Source organism: Podarcis bocagei (assembly GCF_964188305.1).
Source record: "Podarcis bocagei genome assembly, chromosome: 2".
Lineage (NCBI taxonomy): Eukaryota > Metazoa > Chordata > Lepidosauria > Squamata > Lacertidae > Podarcis > Podarcis bocagei.
In genome coordinates, this window is record NC_138126.1 from 6,683,570 (window position 1) to 6,699,818 (window position 16,249).

General features: G+C 41.6%; 1 protein-coding gene across 1 annotated transcript; it reads left to right on the forward strand.

Moving 5' to 3' along the window:
• Positions 1 to 5,393: 5,393 nt before the first annotated feature.
• LOC308579739 (vomeronasal type-2 receptor 26-like) lies at positions 5,394 to 14,325 on the forward strand (the record flags this gene model as incomplete). The annotated part of the gene is made up of 5 exons (XM_081180672.1): positions 5,394 to 5,605; positions 5,922 to 6,213; positions 6,685 to 7,494; positions 12,795 to 12,921; positions 13,463 to 14,325. The coding sequence occupies 5 exons, from the start codon at positions 5,394 to 5,396 to the stop codon at positions 14,323 to 14,325; spliced, it is 2,304 nt and encodes a 767-aa protein (XP_081036798.1).
• Between the last annotated feature and the right edge of the window lie 1,924 nt (positions 14,326 to 16,249).

Sequence of the window (16,249 nt, forward strand, 5' to 3'; positions counted from 1 at the left end):
ATCTGCAGCCATTCCAGTTACGCCTCAACTACAGTTTCCTGGTTATCTTAGATTGGTGGATTTACAACAAATCCTTGGACAGCTGAATCGGATAAAGAGTTATTTGGACCTGCCCACCTCTACTTTGTCTCCACTATTTTCTGCCCTTAAAGAACACAAGAATCCAGCGGACAAAATCACAATCACCTCTGCAATGGAAGAGGCTCTTCCACAGCTGTTCCAGTGTTTCCTGGCACGCTGAAAGGCCATCTTCATTCACCCCTACTGCATTGGCCCCCCTTTTCCCTGGGAAGCCACTTCAACCACCAAACATCATTACAGTTTTGCTGCCTCTTGTTTGGGAAGTGAGCCTGGCTTTGAAGGATGCCCTCGCTGGATTGGCATCGCTTGGATTTTACCCCCCCAGATCTCTTCTTTTTTTTCTCCTCCCTCAGGAGTCCTGCCCTATGATGTGTTCCCCTGAGCATGTACAGAGGGCTGTCTTGGAACTATTGTGGACTCTTGGCAAGGGAGGGGGTGAGGGGATTTTAGTGTGTTCCAGTTGTTTCATTTTTGTGCTTTGGCATGGTTCCCGGACAGAGAGCGGGTTGCAATGTGGTTCTTTAACAGGGCCTGGGAAGACAATGGGCTCTGTTCTCGACCTTGTTGCAATTTTTTTAGTTACAGCAAGTGGAATATGCTTGAAGCGAAAAAAATATGCTTGGCTCCTGCCTTTTTGCTGCTGAGAAAAATGATTTTAAAAAGCTTCTCAAAGCTTTGAGTTTTTTTTGGTGATGGTATTCTAGCATTCCAGTAAATGCTTTATATAAGATTAGCAATAATATGAAGGACAATCGTATAAGTTTATCATCTGTGTTTTGTTGCTTGCAAAAATAGTGCCTTATTGTTTTCGTTTTAATCATAATAGCAAAAAAAAAAAAAAAAAAAAAAAATTTAGGTCATTATCCATATTGTAATTGGACCTATGAGTATGTTAATGGATCTTCTTTTTTTTAATATTACCACTGTGAGTGATAAGCCTACAAAGAAATAACCTTTGCCTTTTCTGGAACCTACACTCTAGGAATATTGGTACCCTTGGTGTATAAAATAGATAAGCTCCCAGCGGTCCGTTTGCGTAACAGAAGGGAAGCACAATCACCTATTTCTCAATATACAGGGACAGCTATCTCTAGGTCTCTTCTGCCTTCTTTAGGTGCAGCCATGAATTACCGTGATTTGCATAAATTGGCAAACTGGACAGAAAATTTGTTCAATTCCACCATCTTGGCTTTAAAAATGATTAACAAAGAAATGTCAGAAATAAGAAATGTAGTTCTTCAACATCGTTATGCTTTAGATGTGATCCTTGCTTCTAAAGGTGGAATTTGTGCCTTAATTCATTCTCATTGCTGCATGTATATAACTGATCAATCGACCAATATCTCTGCTACTATTGATTATATGGAACAAATGATAGCTCATAATCCTTTGAATCCACCTGAAGGTTTTGATCCATGGGAGTGGTTGTCTTCTTGGTTGCCTAATGGATTATGGTTAAGAAAAATATTATTGATTGTAATTGCATGTATTGTTGGCTTCATTATGGTGTGTTGTTGCATTCAATGCATACCCTCTTTGATTTCCCAATGCACTGCATGGTGGTACCGACCACGGCCCACCACAGGGGTTACAAGAGGAATTTATGTTGCAAAGTGTAGACGCTTAGGCAGTGAAGTGTACTAATGGTCCCTCTTTTTTCCTCTAACAATATAATAAGAAAAGAGGACATGTGGGAAAATGATTGCTTGTATATGAGAGCATGAGCAAAGTTCTTATTGTTGCAGGGTGATCTCATAGCTAGAAGCATCCTTGGAGCATGAATAGCGCGTGAACAGCTCGTGCTGTCCTATATGATTGGCTAACGTAGCATGGCCTGATCGCTCGCACGGTCTAGTGCGAATGTTCTTTATCTGCTGGCTAGAACAAATTGCTTGGCTTGTATTTTGTATCTTTCCTTGGCTTGTATCTTTCTGATTTCACACAATAAAAGCTGTGCTGCATTAGCCCTAGAGAGCTGCCATATTAGCCCTAGGAGCAGCCATATTTCGGAACCCCTCATGGTGTGAGACTGATTTTTCCCTGGATGCCGAGCTGCAACTCGACAGAGGAATGGCACCAAAGACAAGAAAAGTGGAAATTTGCCCAAAAACCTGCTCCGACCACAATGCTGTGAAGATGAAGATGAAACTAACATCAACTGGCTCCTTCAGATGGAGGATGAATGACACCTTATTTAGAGATGAAGAAGTGACTAAGAAGGCCCAAAAAACCTTCAGAGACTATTTTGAGATAAATATGAACACCAATGTTGAAAAAAGAGTAATCTGGGACGCAAGCAAAGCTGTTATGAGAGGGTTCTTGATACAACAGAATGCAATAAAGAAGAGAATTCAAAATGAGAAGAAAGATAAAATATTGGAGAAAATAAAGGAAAGTGAAAAGAAATTGAGAGCAAAACCAAAGTCGCAAGAGATCTTGAGAGAAATAAAGTTATATCAAGTACAATATATGAAAATAATGAATCGGGAGATAGAATGGAAAATTAAACAAATGAGACAAAAGACATTTGAGTCGGCTAATAAATGTGGAAAATTGTTGGCTTGGCAAATGAAAAAAAGACAAAAACTAAATACTATTATAAATTTAGAAGTGGAAGGAAAGAACATACAGAACCCAGTTGAGATTAGAAACTGTTTCCGGAGGTATTTTAAACAACTATATACACAAGGGCCACAGAAAGAAATCGATGTATTCTGATTTTTGAAAATAAATGGATTACAAAAAATCTCTCAAGAAAATAAATTAATGCTGAACTATAAAATAACTGAACAGGAGGTAGAAGGTGCCATCCAGAATATGCAATTAGGTAAATCTCCAGGACCGGATGGACTGACTTCTAGATACTACAGATCTTTAAGAGAATGGTTAGTACAACCTTTAAAGGAAGTCTGCAACGAAATAATGGATGGGAAAAGGGCACCAGAGTCATGGAAAGAAGCGTATATTACAGTGTGGTGTAGTGGTTAAGAGCGGTAGTCTCGTAATCTGTGGAACCGGGTTCGCGTCTCCACTCCTCCACATGCAGCTGCTGGGTGACCTTGGGCCAGTCACACTTCTTTGAAGTCTCTCAGCCCCACTCACCTCACAGAGTGTTTGTTGTGGGGGAGGAAGGGAAAGGAGAATGTTAGCCGCTTTGAGACTCCTGAAGGGGAGTGAAAGGCAGGATATCAAATCCAAACTCTTCTTCTTCTTCTACTTGTACCGAAGACAGAGACTGAAAAGACGCAGCTTAAGAACTCCCGCCCCATATCACTGCTTAATGTGGATTATAAAATCTTTGCAGACATTTTGGCTAAAAGACTAAAAAAAGTGTTAGTGGAAGAGATTCATAAAGATCAAGCAGGCTTTCTCCCAGGTAGACACTTGTCCGATAATATGAGAAACATAATCAATATTTTAGAAAAATTACAAGTGAATATTAACACCAAGGCAGTTTTGATATTTGTGGACACGGAGAAAGCTTTTGACAACATTTCTTGGAGTTTCATGAAGAAGAATCTACAGGGGATGGGGGTAGGCCAAGGCTTTGGAAATGGTATAAGTGCAATTTATTCAGAACAAAAGGCTAAATTAATTGTTAATAACGTGGTGACAGAAGAATTTAAGATAGAAAAAGGGACATGACAAGGTTGCCCAATCTCCCCATTGCTTTTTATATCGGTCCTGGAGGTCCTGCTGAACATGATTAGAAGGGACCAATTGGTTAAAGGTATACAAGTCGGAGCTTTCCAGGTGGAAAAATCAAAATTGGAAACAGAACTGTTAGAACCCAAAACCAAGATTTTGTCAAAGATGTATAAATTGCTGTTGAAATGGAATACTCAGGATGAAACGGTGAACTCTGCTATGATTAAATGGGCACAAGATGTTGGACATAACATAATGATGGCTGACTGGGAACAGTTATGGACCACAGGTATGAAGTAATGCCTTAAGAGAGAATATTATGAAAATGATATACAGGTGGTACATGACCCCAGTCAAGCTTGCAAAAATCTACCATTTGTCCGATAACAAATGTTGGAAATGTAAAGAAACTGAAGGTACATTCTTTCACCTTTGGTTGACGTGCCCAAGGATTAAGGCTTTCTGGGAGATGATTTATAATGAAATGAAAAGGGTATTTAAATATACCTTTCTTAAGAAACCAGAGGCCTTTCTCCTGGGCATGGTCGGCCAAATGGTGCTAAAGAAGGACAGAACTTTCTTTATGTATGCCACAACAGCAGCAGGAATACTTATTGCAAAGTATTGGAAGACACAAGATCTACCCACTCTGGAAAAATGGCAGATGAGGGTGATGGACTACATGGAATTGGCGGAAAAGACTGGCAGAATCCGAGACCAGGGAGAAGAGTCGGTGGAAGAAGATTGGAAGAAATTTAAAGACTATTTACAGAAATACTGTAAAATTAATGAATGTTAGAATGATGTCAGAATGAAGTTAAGTGGTTTTAGCAGCAATGTTATAAAGGTGTATGTAAAAATGGATTGTTAACAGGTGAGACCCTAAAGCTATAATATATTAAGTTAAAGGATTAAGATAAAAACAAAGAGGGAAAGGAATTGCTGAATTAATTAACTGAACTGGAATACAAAAAAGGGAGGCGTGAGGAGGTCAGGGAAACAAGTAAATGAAATGTAAAGCATGGAAAGATTGATTTGTTTTTTAAGTCTCTTTTATTTTTTCTGTATTTTGTATTTTGTATTTTTTCTATTTTTCTTTTTCTTACATATGTAACTCCCCCCCCCCCTTGGAAACCTTAATAAATATCATTTTTTTAAAAAAAGAAATATACAGCATGCTGGACTAGATGGGACTTGGTCTGACCTGCCTGTAGAGCTTTCCTAATGCTGTTGAGGCCAAACTTGATGTTGAGACGCACAAACACGTCAAACTTTGGCACTGCACCTGTGATTTCTTGTAAACATGTTTTTGTTCATCTCTGCACCTGCCACCCAAGTTGCGCAAGGACTTCAGGTTGTTACAGTGGTCAATTTTCTTATAATTGTCAAAATCATAGCTATTCATTCTTGCCACGATCAGGATATATTTTTAGACATCACAATCAAGGGCAGGATGGCGTTATTCCTAGCTCTGTGCCTGGGGAGAAAAGTGGATGCACAAAATAGCTGACACAGTCTGAATGAACAGCTGAGGGATACCTGAACGCTATCCATACTGGGAAAGTCACTGCAGTTTTGCTCTTAGAAGAGCTGTTGACTTCTGATTATCTAGTTGGGGAGGAGAAAGGAGCAGCCACAAGAGAAGTGTAGGAGGTACAGGCAAAATGATTTCCCTCCTGCTTCTCCTGCTCATGCCGCATGGAGACTGCAAAAATCAAGGGAGAAGATGTCCCACGAATCTGATCTGGGATGAAAGTCAAACACTCAATTACTACCGGCCCGGAGACTTCCTAATTGCTGGGATCATATCTCCACGTTCCTTCAGTGAAGAAGACCCATACACTTTTTCCCAGACTCCCTCAAAGAGGCTCACATGGTAAGTAATTAGAGGCTACTGAATGTCATGCTTCTCCAACACCACTCCAATAGTTTCTACTTACCGGTAATTTATAATAATAAATGGCCAATAAATTTTTACCTTGTAACAAAGTGATCCTCAGATGTAGAGCGGTATATAACTTTATTAAATAAGAAATAAAATAAAATATGTCTTGTCTCAGCCGAAACTACAAACATACATATCATTGTTTGGGGATGAGATACTTTGAGATTGATATCGATTAGAAATAACATTTGTTTTCTTTACATGGTGAATAGGTTTCTGACATTTTTTATTTGATGTTTCATTGCAGTCTTACACCTAGGTTCTACTGGCACATCTTGTCCTTCTTGTTCTCTGTTCAGGAGGTCAACCAGAATTCCAGGTTCTTACCCAACATTTCCTTGGGCTACAACCTCTTTGAGAACTTTTTGGATGCAAGAATGACTTCTGATGGCATGATAGACTTGATTGCAGGTGGTGAAAGCAATATTCCAAACTATAGCTGTGGAAGATGGAATAATCTTCTGGCTGTTCTTGAACGGGCCAATTCTGCCATCTCAAAAGTGATTTCAGTCATGTCAGGTATCTACAAAATTGCACAGGTATGAAGGGAAGGGACAAGAAGGGTCTATGAAAAAGTGAGAAAAACCTTAGCCATAGAAGAAGACTGGATCCAGAGATGTTTCTTCCAACATCCACCAATCTGGCACTCTCCAATTTTTTCAGACTAAAACTCCAATCAACTCCAACCATAACAGACAATAAGTACAGTGGTACCTCGGGTTACATACGCTTCAGGTTACATACGCTTCAGGCTACAGACTCTGCTAACCCAGAAATAGTACCTCGGGTTAAAAACTTTGCTTCAGGATGGGAACAGAAATCGTGCTCGAGCGGTGCGGCAGCAGCAGGAGGCCCCATTAGCTAAAGTGGTGCTTCAGGTTAAGAACAGACCTCTGGAACGAATTAAGTACTTAACCCGAGGTACCACAGTAATAACAGACAATAAATACAGTATCTATTCCTTTTATTCAAAGTCAAACAAATCACTAATCCATTCCTTTTCTCACCAGATCAGTTATGGCTTTATGACTCAGACACTGGATAAGAAAACTGAAGTCCCCTTTGTCTACCAAATGGTCCCCAAGAGGGAAATCCAGTATTGGGGGATTGTCAAGTTGCTCCTGAATTTTGGATGGACATGGATTGGCCTCTTGGTTTCAGACAATGATAATGGAGAAAGGTTCTTGAGTGCCTTGACACCTCTGATGATCAACAATGGAATTTGCATTGCCTTATTAAAAAGAATGCCAGAACATAACTTAAATCCATTTCTCATTCCAAGTGAACCATTTATCATATGGGACAAAGTCAAAATATTTGTTTACTATAGAAGCAGTCAAGCGGCATGGATTGATCTCATGATAATACAACAATTTCTTGAGAAACAAATTGGGGGGAAAGTCTGGATCTCAACAGGTCTTCAAGACATTAATGTTAATTTGAATAGTGATTCTGATCTTCTCCAGTACATCCATGGATCTTTGTCCTTCATAATGAAGCCCCAACTAAGGAAAAGATACCAACCCTATGATCCACTTTCCAAACTCCTTATACAGTTTTGGGATAAAGTATTTCATTGTTTATATAGAAAGGACACATTGGCTGGAAAAAGTCGGATAAGATGCACAGAGAATGAAAAACTGGAGATGGTGCCAGAAGAGGAGCTGGAGAGAGTCCTGTCTCAAGACAACTACATCACTTACTTCAGTGTCCAAGTTGTGGCTCAGGCTTTGAATGCTGCATATTCATCCAGATCAAAGTTCATGATGATGGCAAATGGTGGAGACAGGCTGGAACGTCAAAGGCTACAGCCATGGCAGGTATTTCCTTTTCCTTGTTGCAAATGGCAACCCCTTTCCCCACCACTGGAATCAAATTTATGGCTGAGGATTCCCCCACCCCCCTTTTTGCTCATTTTGGCGGAAAATCTCATTAGTGAGTCTTGTGACGGAAGAAAACGTTTGTGCCTATTCTGGTTATGTCAGAACAGTCCCCCACCATCTAGTTCTTCCTCTCTGGCGCCCTGAGAGAGATGCAGCCATCATAGCAGAAGTTGTTTCCTCCTCATCTCCCATTGTGTCTCTGCTGGGACTTGAAATTGCCCATCAAGTGTAAAACAGAAGGAATTTTTAATTCTATATTAATATCTAAACTTTTACATGATAAAATTGGCCTTTGTCAAAAGAGTGCAGGGCGGTTTAACAACTTGGATAGTATGAAACACATTGTGCAAGTTCTACTGAAAGCGGCTACACTTTGAAGGGAAAGGAGAGAGTTCAATTTGCAGGCTTCCACATTATCTAGAATTCTGAGCAACCAAAGTTTCAATCACATGGGAGTATGTATGTGCAAATTCCCCCTACTTTCAGATAATTTTACCAGGCAGGGGGACTACTCTGAACAGCCACACATCCCTCTCCTATGCTCTTGGCTGTGAGCAGACCTGAGTTTCCCCTATTGACAAATAACCTTCCCTGGTGATACAGTGAGCAGCTGAGGAAATGGTGTTCTATTCATAAGGGTCTAACTGTGCACTAGGAGTGCCAATATGGCCCCTATGCCTGGGCCTGTAGGTGTCATGCCGCGTGCATCACTCTGGCACCAAAATTTGTGGATGCCTGACCCCTTCATGGGGAATTTTGTCAGTGCTTGGGCACCCACGGCCACAGGGTGTTGGCATCCTATGCTGTGCACTGATTTGTAGGACCATCTCTACTTAAAAACTTTGGTATTTGACTATTTTCATTTTTTAAGAAGGTTTTTTTATTGTCTTATATATTTATCTTATTCTCCAGAAACCTTGTTATTTTATACAATGAGTTGCCTACAAATGTTCTGATAAAGAAAAAAGAATGTCTGCAAAAGGCTCATGAGTCCAGATGAACTGTGCACAGACCCCAATTCCTTGGAGAATTAGAGCTCAAAGTGTAGAGGGCTTATATTCAACTTTTCTATTTCATAAATGCCGGTGTTTTTTCCTGCCGTTCCAGCTCCACCCTTTCTTAAGAGGACTCCAGTTTTTGAATACTTCCATGGGCAGCCTCAGATTGGATGAGAACGGGGAGATTCCATTCTACTATGACATTGAGAACTGGGTGATGTTTCCCAATAAGACTCGAGAAAGAGTGCCGGTTGGGAGTATAAGGAGAGACGGATCCACTGGCATGAAGTTCACAATCAACTCACAAGCCATTGTGTGGCCCAAGTGGTCTGAGAAGGTATGGCAATCTACTTTATCCCACATGACATCTGTAAAGCTCTAATCACTAACTGAATAATTCCAAGGGCACTTTGACTACAGCCCTTTGCACACCTCCTGCGAATAAGGGCTCATTGACACTTCCATTTGTGCCACAATGCGATTTACAGGTCCTGATCTGTGTCGGAGCAGGGTTTTGTTTTTGGAAGGAAGGGAGGGAGGGAGGGAGGGAGGAAGGAAGGAAGGAAGGAAGGAAGGAAGGAAGGAAGGAAGGAAGGAAGGAGGGAGGGAGGGAGGGAGGGAGGGAGGGAAGGAAGGAAGGAAGGAAGGAAGGAAGGAAGGAAGGAAGGAAGGAAGGAAGGAAGGAAGGAAGGGACTGCTTTGACATGGAGCTTTAATGCATGGACCTGTGACTAGAAAGTGTGGATAAGCCCTAATCAGTGGAGTGCAGGATTTCCAAAGTCAGCCCAGGGGGTGAATGAGATTCATGTCCAGATTTCAGGAAGCAACGAGTGGAAAGGAGACCTCTTGCTACCTGGAATTTTGATGGCATCTCCTGGCCTGTTTTAACAACATGGTGCCAGCATACTACCGTGCGGGCAGGGGTTGATTGGAAACTGAATGCCACACTCTTGACACCAAGGATTCCACTTTATGCAATTAGCATTATTAGCAGCAGCAATGGCAGTAATAGAGGGATGGGAGACAGAAGGTCTAAGTGGAAGAAGCGGTCGCAAGAGACTCATCTCTCCATTCTTTGCCAAGACTCAAAACACTTTGGAAAAAGAATAATAATGTAACCATAATTCAGGAGGCACTTTTTGAAATTGGAGTCTTCAGGTGGTGGTATGTTTAACTGCTGCTCCCGTTGCTGTGTCCCAGCTGCTGCCAACCTAGCAGTTCAAAAGCATACCAGTGCGAGTAGATAAATAAGTACCGCTGCAGCAGGAGGGTAAACAGAGTTTCTGTGCACTCTGGCACTCATCACAGTGTCCCATTGCACCAGAAGGGGTTTGGTCATGCTGCACACATGACCCGGAAAGCTGTCTGAGGATGAACGCCGGCTCCCTTGGCCTGGAAGTGGGGATGAGCACTGCATGCCACAGTCAAGTTTCACTGGATTTAACTATCTAGGGATCCTTTGCCTTTACCTTCATGTATGTTTTATTGCTGCTGTTTTGTTATCACTGTCACTCCAGGGTTTTAAAATTGCTTTTTTAATATATACTTTTGCTTAGAATGAAGGTAAAGGTAAACGAACCCCTGACCATTAGGTCCAGTCGTGACTGACTCTGGAGTTGCGGCGCTCATCTTGCTTTATTGGCCGAGGGAGCCAGTGTACAGCTTCCGGGTCATGTGGCCACCATGACTAAGCCGCTTCTGGCGAACCAGAGCAGTGCACGGAAACGCCGTTTACCTTCCCGCCAGAGCGGTACCTATTTATCTACTTGCACTTTGACGTGCTTCCTTTTTTTAAAAAAAATGATATTTATTGAAACAATTTTTTAAAAAAAAATTACACAGAAAAAAGACAAAATTACAAAAAAGAAAAAAAGAAGCATAAGAAGAAAAATAAAAAATAAAACCATCAGTTTCAAATTCTCCAATTTCCGTTACCTTCTTTCCATGACTTCCTCCTCCTACCATCTCTTGTATCTTAATTAATAATTGTCACAGCAAATCCTTTCCATAATTCATAATATTTTATCTTTACGTTACCTTACTCTGTTATCATCTTGTCTTATAAAAACGACCTCAAAGCTTAAAACTTAAATCTTTTTTACCAACTTCTCATAACCATTACCTTTTTGCCAAATTCTTTAAACATTTTTACAAGAACCAAGTTATTTCATTTCAACATTTTCCCAACATTCATAAAACATTTCTAGTAAACATAATATAAAAAAAAATACAGTAAAATAAAAACAATCCAATCTTCTTCCAGCGTCCCCTCCCCCCGGTCCCGGGATTGTCAGTCTTTTTTTTTTTTTTGTCCCATTAGTCTGGTCCATTAACCTGGTGCTCTTATATCCGAGGCCTTCAAATCTCTTCCATGTCCCTTCCGCAGCTCTTCTTCATATTTTTCTTTCACTCGCGGGAACTCCAGCTTAATAGTGTTTTTGACCCTTTTCAGCAAATCAGCCCTTTTCTCACAGTCCAGACTAAGCTCCATGTGATGTTTAAAAACATATTTCAAATTCCCTCCAACATTGAAAGTCCCAACAGCTCCAAACCTCTGACGGCCCATTACCAGACTCGGAAAGTCCAAACATCCCTGCAAAGGGGGGTCAGTCCAACCCCCATTTCCAGCTCCATCCAAACTTTATCTTTCCAAATCTGGTTTTTTCCAAGTTCAATTATCAGATCCAAAGGCTCATTTTCCTGCTGGGCCAAAAGTCCATCCATGCCTGGCGTCCCAGATTCAGCAAAATCCTCTTCTTTCTGTTGTTCTATCATGGCACGCTCCTGTTTTAGTTCCTGAATGGGCTCCATGTACTTTTTCACTACTTGATCAAAGGTTCTGACAGCATTAGTCATAAAAACCATCTTCTGACTTAACTGATCCAATAGGGCGTTTATTTTACAGAAAGCACCCAACAGTGCTTCTGAAGGCATTGTCCTGCAAGGTCACAAAACTCTTTCCCACAGTTGTAATCAGTAACAGCCGCAAGTTCCCAGGATTTAGTTACAGTTTCATAGTTCCCCTCTAGGGGGAAAAACTTCTGATTGTTCTTTTCCTTGAAAACAATAGCAACAGAGTTTCTTCTTTAGGATATTTTGTCCATATTTGTTCTTTTAAGAGACAAAAGGAAACAATGGAATCACAATATTTCCCTCCTTTTAACTATCTGGCAAAGCATTTATTTCTGGTCAATGAGCTTCAGTCGTCAAATCTGACACCCCGCTCCAGGGTCAGGACAGTGGAAAATTATTTTACTTTAACTTTATTTCCGCAGGTTTGAACAACTCAATAAAGGTCCCCCTTCTTCCCCTGCTTCCGAAGGTGGGTTCCGCAACTTTGAATGATGAAAGACTATCCTTTAAAAGTGATTTTTAAGGCTCTAGATTACGTTGTCTTTGCTTTGTTATAAATACAAGAAAATGGAAGGGTGACTTCCTGTTTAGCCCTTTCCGTTTCAGTACCAAATTAGGGTAAATTTTAGAGACCAAGTTCCTTTTATTTTGCCAATTCTTGTTTAAAATCCAGGTATTTAGCGTTCCAGTACTCACGGTTAGTTATTTTCGATGCCAAATTGTCCCAGGAAAAAGGCAGCACTCTCCGGGAATGGCTGTGTGGCTTCGCTCCGCAGAAAAAGCAATTGACTCACAGCACCGCACCACTTCCCCCTCTTCACTTCGGAGCCCGTTTCTGGGTTCCTTAGTGGGTTGGGGGGGCACTAAAGGTGCCCGCCGAGTCCCACGGTCACAGGCTTCATCCGCCTGTGATTTTCAGAAGGGTCCCCGCTACGCCGCAGCGGGAAAGACCTGTTTTGTGCGGAGCTTGTCCCTCCAGTTCAGAGGGAGTCTGCCATCACCAGAGGCGCTACCCCACCCCTTTGAAGTGTTTTCGAACTGCTAGGTTGGCAGGAGCAGGGACAGAGCAATGGGAGCTCACCCTGTTGTGGGGATTCGAACCGTCAGCCTTCTGATCGACAAGTCCTAGGCTCTGTGGTTTAACCCACATGCCACCCGTGTCCCAACTTGCTTAGAATAGTCAGATATAATTGTCCGAACAAAAAATGAAACACACCAAAGAGGTTTCCCTGCCATGTTGTCCTGCATCAAAATGCTTCCATGGAAAAGTGCCTGGGGTCACTGGGAATAGGGACCCTGTTAGGTCCATTCTAAACTCTATAAATGAATGACATAGACACAGATAGTCCTGACACTTTCTGTTTGATGCATGTTCTCAATGTTTAGACTGTACCTAGCTCCAAGTGTACCAAAAGCTGTCAACCTGGATACGCCAAAGTGGTTCAAGAAGAAAAGCCCGTTTGCTGCTATGCTTGTGCCCCATGTGCAGAAGGGACCATCTCTGCTCAGGAAGGTGGGTGAATATAAACGGGAGCCCTTTTGAGAATATAAATTGTGTAAACATTCACTTAGGGACACTTTCTGTGAAGAGTCAAAAGACATTTTTGATTGTGTCTCCTTTTTGGCTTCTCTATTTTTCTAAATGAAGCAGTTGGTGGACTACAAATCAACGATCATTGTGAGGGCATCCTCAGTAATCAGATATATTATTTATATAAGGTAAAACAATTTCACATGGGACAGGACAGTATAAATTCAGCAAAAGCTGTACAAGAAGCACCTCTGAGGAGGTCACTACCTCTCAGCTTTAGCTATATCCCAAGTTTGTTTTGGTGATAAAACTGAGAAACTTTTCAAAACCACCTTTATTGTCATGGAGGAAGGCAGCAGTATAAACATAAATAAGCAAATGAAATAACCAATTTTGTCCACTGCTTTTTAGACATTCCCCCCCCTGAACCTCCCTTATATGGACACCTTTCCCCCTAAAATGGAATAGAACATAGATTGTTATGGATTTAAATGACGCTTAAGCACTCCTTTTCCCTCCTTAGATGCAAAACATTGCACCAAATGTCCAGAAGATCAGCATCCAAACAAGGGTCAAGTTCAGTGTGTTCCCAAAAGTATCTCCTTCCTGACCTATGAAGAAACTTTGGGAAGCGTTCTAGCTTCCATTGCTATCTTCCTGCTATTAATGACAAGCATTGTTTTAGAAATCTTCCTTAAGTACAAAGAAACTTCCATAGTCAAAGCCAATAACCGGGACCTCTCCTACATCCTCCTTGTCTCCCTCCTGCTCTCTTTTTCGTCCTCCTTCCTATTCATTGGCCGGCCAAGGAAGGAGACCTGCCTTCTCCGACAAATGGTCTTCAGCATCATCTTCTCAGTTGCCGTCTCTTCTTTGCTGGCTAAAACCATCACTGTGGTGCTGGCCTTCATGGCCTCAAAGCCAGGGAACAGAGTGAGGAGATGGCTGGGGAAGAGTCTGGCCAACGCTGTTGTCATTTCCTGTTCCAGTATCCAAGTTGTCATCTGCACCATCTGGCTGAGTGCCTCTCCCCCATTCCCAGACTCTGACATGCACTCCCAGCCCCGAGAGATTATCCTGCAATGCAATGAAGGGTCTGTGGCCATGTTTTATGGTGCCCTGGGCTACATGGGCTTCCTGGCTGCTATCTGCTTCGTGGTGGCTTTCCTAGCCAGAAAGCTGCCTGGGGCCTTCAATGAGGCCAAGCTGATCACCTTCAGCATGCTGGTCTTCTGCAGTGTTTGGGTGTCCTTTGTTCCCACCTACCTGAGCACCAAAGGGAAATACATGGTAGCCGTGCAGGTCTTCTCTATCTTGGCCTCCAGTGCTGGGCTTCTGGGCTGCATCTTCCTTCCCAAAGTGCTACATTATTGTGCTGAGACCTGATCTGAACACAAAAGAGCACTTGACAACAAAATCCTAAAGATGGCATCTGATTCTCCAGGCTTTATAAAGGGATGGGTTCTGATTACAACAGACTCTCAATCAGAAACATTTAGTGTGAACTTAATTCAAGTGTGACACAGGACCGTGGGACATGTATTGGGCTTCAGGGTCCCTGTTATTATTCTACAATAGGTACTTACAGGTACATACTTTTACATAGCCTTTATCCTTTTTCTTTTTTGCCAGGAGAAGGATTGTTGTAACCAATCCTAGTATCTTATGGTGAAGGGCAGGTGGGGGGGGGGAATGAGGATGTGAGGATATCAGTGCTTCCTTTTATCCATTTTTTCCCAACATGTGGTGATGATTTCTAGTTTTTCTCCAAACAGTTCAAAATATCTAACAAAAATTCAGAATTCAGGTTGCAACAAAGGAGATTCCGACGACACATATGGAAAAGCTTTCTGCTAGTAAGAGCTGTTTGACAGTGGAGGTGGTGAACTCTCCTTCCTTGGAGGTTTTCAAGGAGAGTTTGGATGGCCAAATATCAAGGATGCTTTAGCTGAGATTCCTGCATTGCTGGTGGTTGGACTAGATGACCCTCAGGGTCCCTTCCAGCTCTACAGTTCTATGTGAACTTCTAGGTTCCCTATCCTCCTGGCCCTAACTCAAAGACCACAAGCGCTTCAGCCTCTCTCCACAGTGAACATGCTCCAGCCACAAACATGCTTCGGACTCTTTACAATTCTTTCTTGACCTCATAAAATCTTCTTTGAGAAGTGACCAGAATGACAAAGAGGATTCTAAGTGTTTCTGCAGCAGTCTCTCTCTCTCTCTCTCTCTCTCTCTCTCTCTCTCTCTGTGTGTGTGTGTGTGTAGAGTGCCAGGGCTGTTAGCTATATATTTTAAAGCTTGTTTACTTCTTGGTATGAGCTTTCGTGTGCATGCACACTTCTTCAGATGCACACGAAAGCTCATAACAAGAACTAACTTAGTTGGTCTTTAAGGTGCTACTGGAAGGAATTTTTTTATTTTGACTATGACAGACCAACACGGCTACCTATCTGTACTTGCTAAAAGTTAGTGATGATCCTTTGCTGTTGCTTGAGCTGCCTGAAGATGCTTCCCTGGTGGCTTTTGAGGGCGAAGATTCTTGGATGAATCAAGATGCAATGAGGCCACCCAGGGAGGGGAAACCTCTGAGCTTTATTGCAATATAAAAGAGGGAGGCTTGAAGTAATATAACTACTTCTAACATGGTGTGATATTTTCCTGTTTCTTTCCCAATAAACATTCATTGGTGGGATGCAAAGTTTGGGTTCCACCAAATGCTCTTTTCAGAGTTGAAGCATTTATCAGGTTTTTCTTCCATGTGGATTTTCTGATGAAAAATCACACTTGAGCTAAACCTGAAGTGACTTTCACATTTGAAACATGAATACATTATTACAGGAGTGCGACTATCATCAATAAGTTTTTGCAAGTTACATCTCATTGGTTTATGTCGCTTTATTTTCTTTAAATGTACCATATTTTCTCATGTATAAGATCCTCCCATGTAGTAGTAGTAGTAGTAGTAGTAATAATAATAATAATAATAATAATAATAATAATAATAATAGTTTTTTTATTTATACCCCACCCATCTGGCTGGGTTTCCCCAGCCACTCTGGGCGCCTTACAACACTTAAAAAATGGTAAAACATCAAACATTAAAAACTTCCGTAAACAGGATTACCATCAGATGTCTTCTAAAAGTCAGATAGTTGTTTATTTCCTTGACATCTGTGTGGGAGTCATAAAGCCAAGGCAAAGGCTTGTAATATTGCAGGGTGCCCCCTGACCTCAGCTGACCAGCACTCTGAGCTTTACAATGTATTGGAATGTATTGACCTTAAATGGAGTTGTGTTTCCTCTGGGCAGT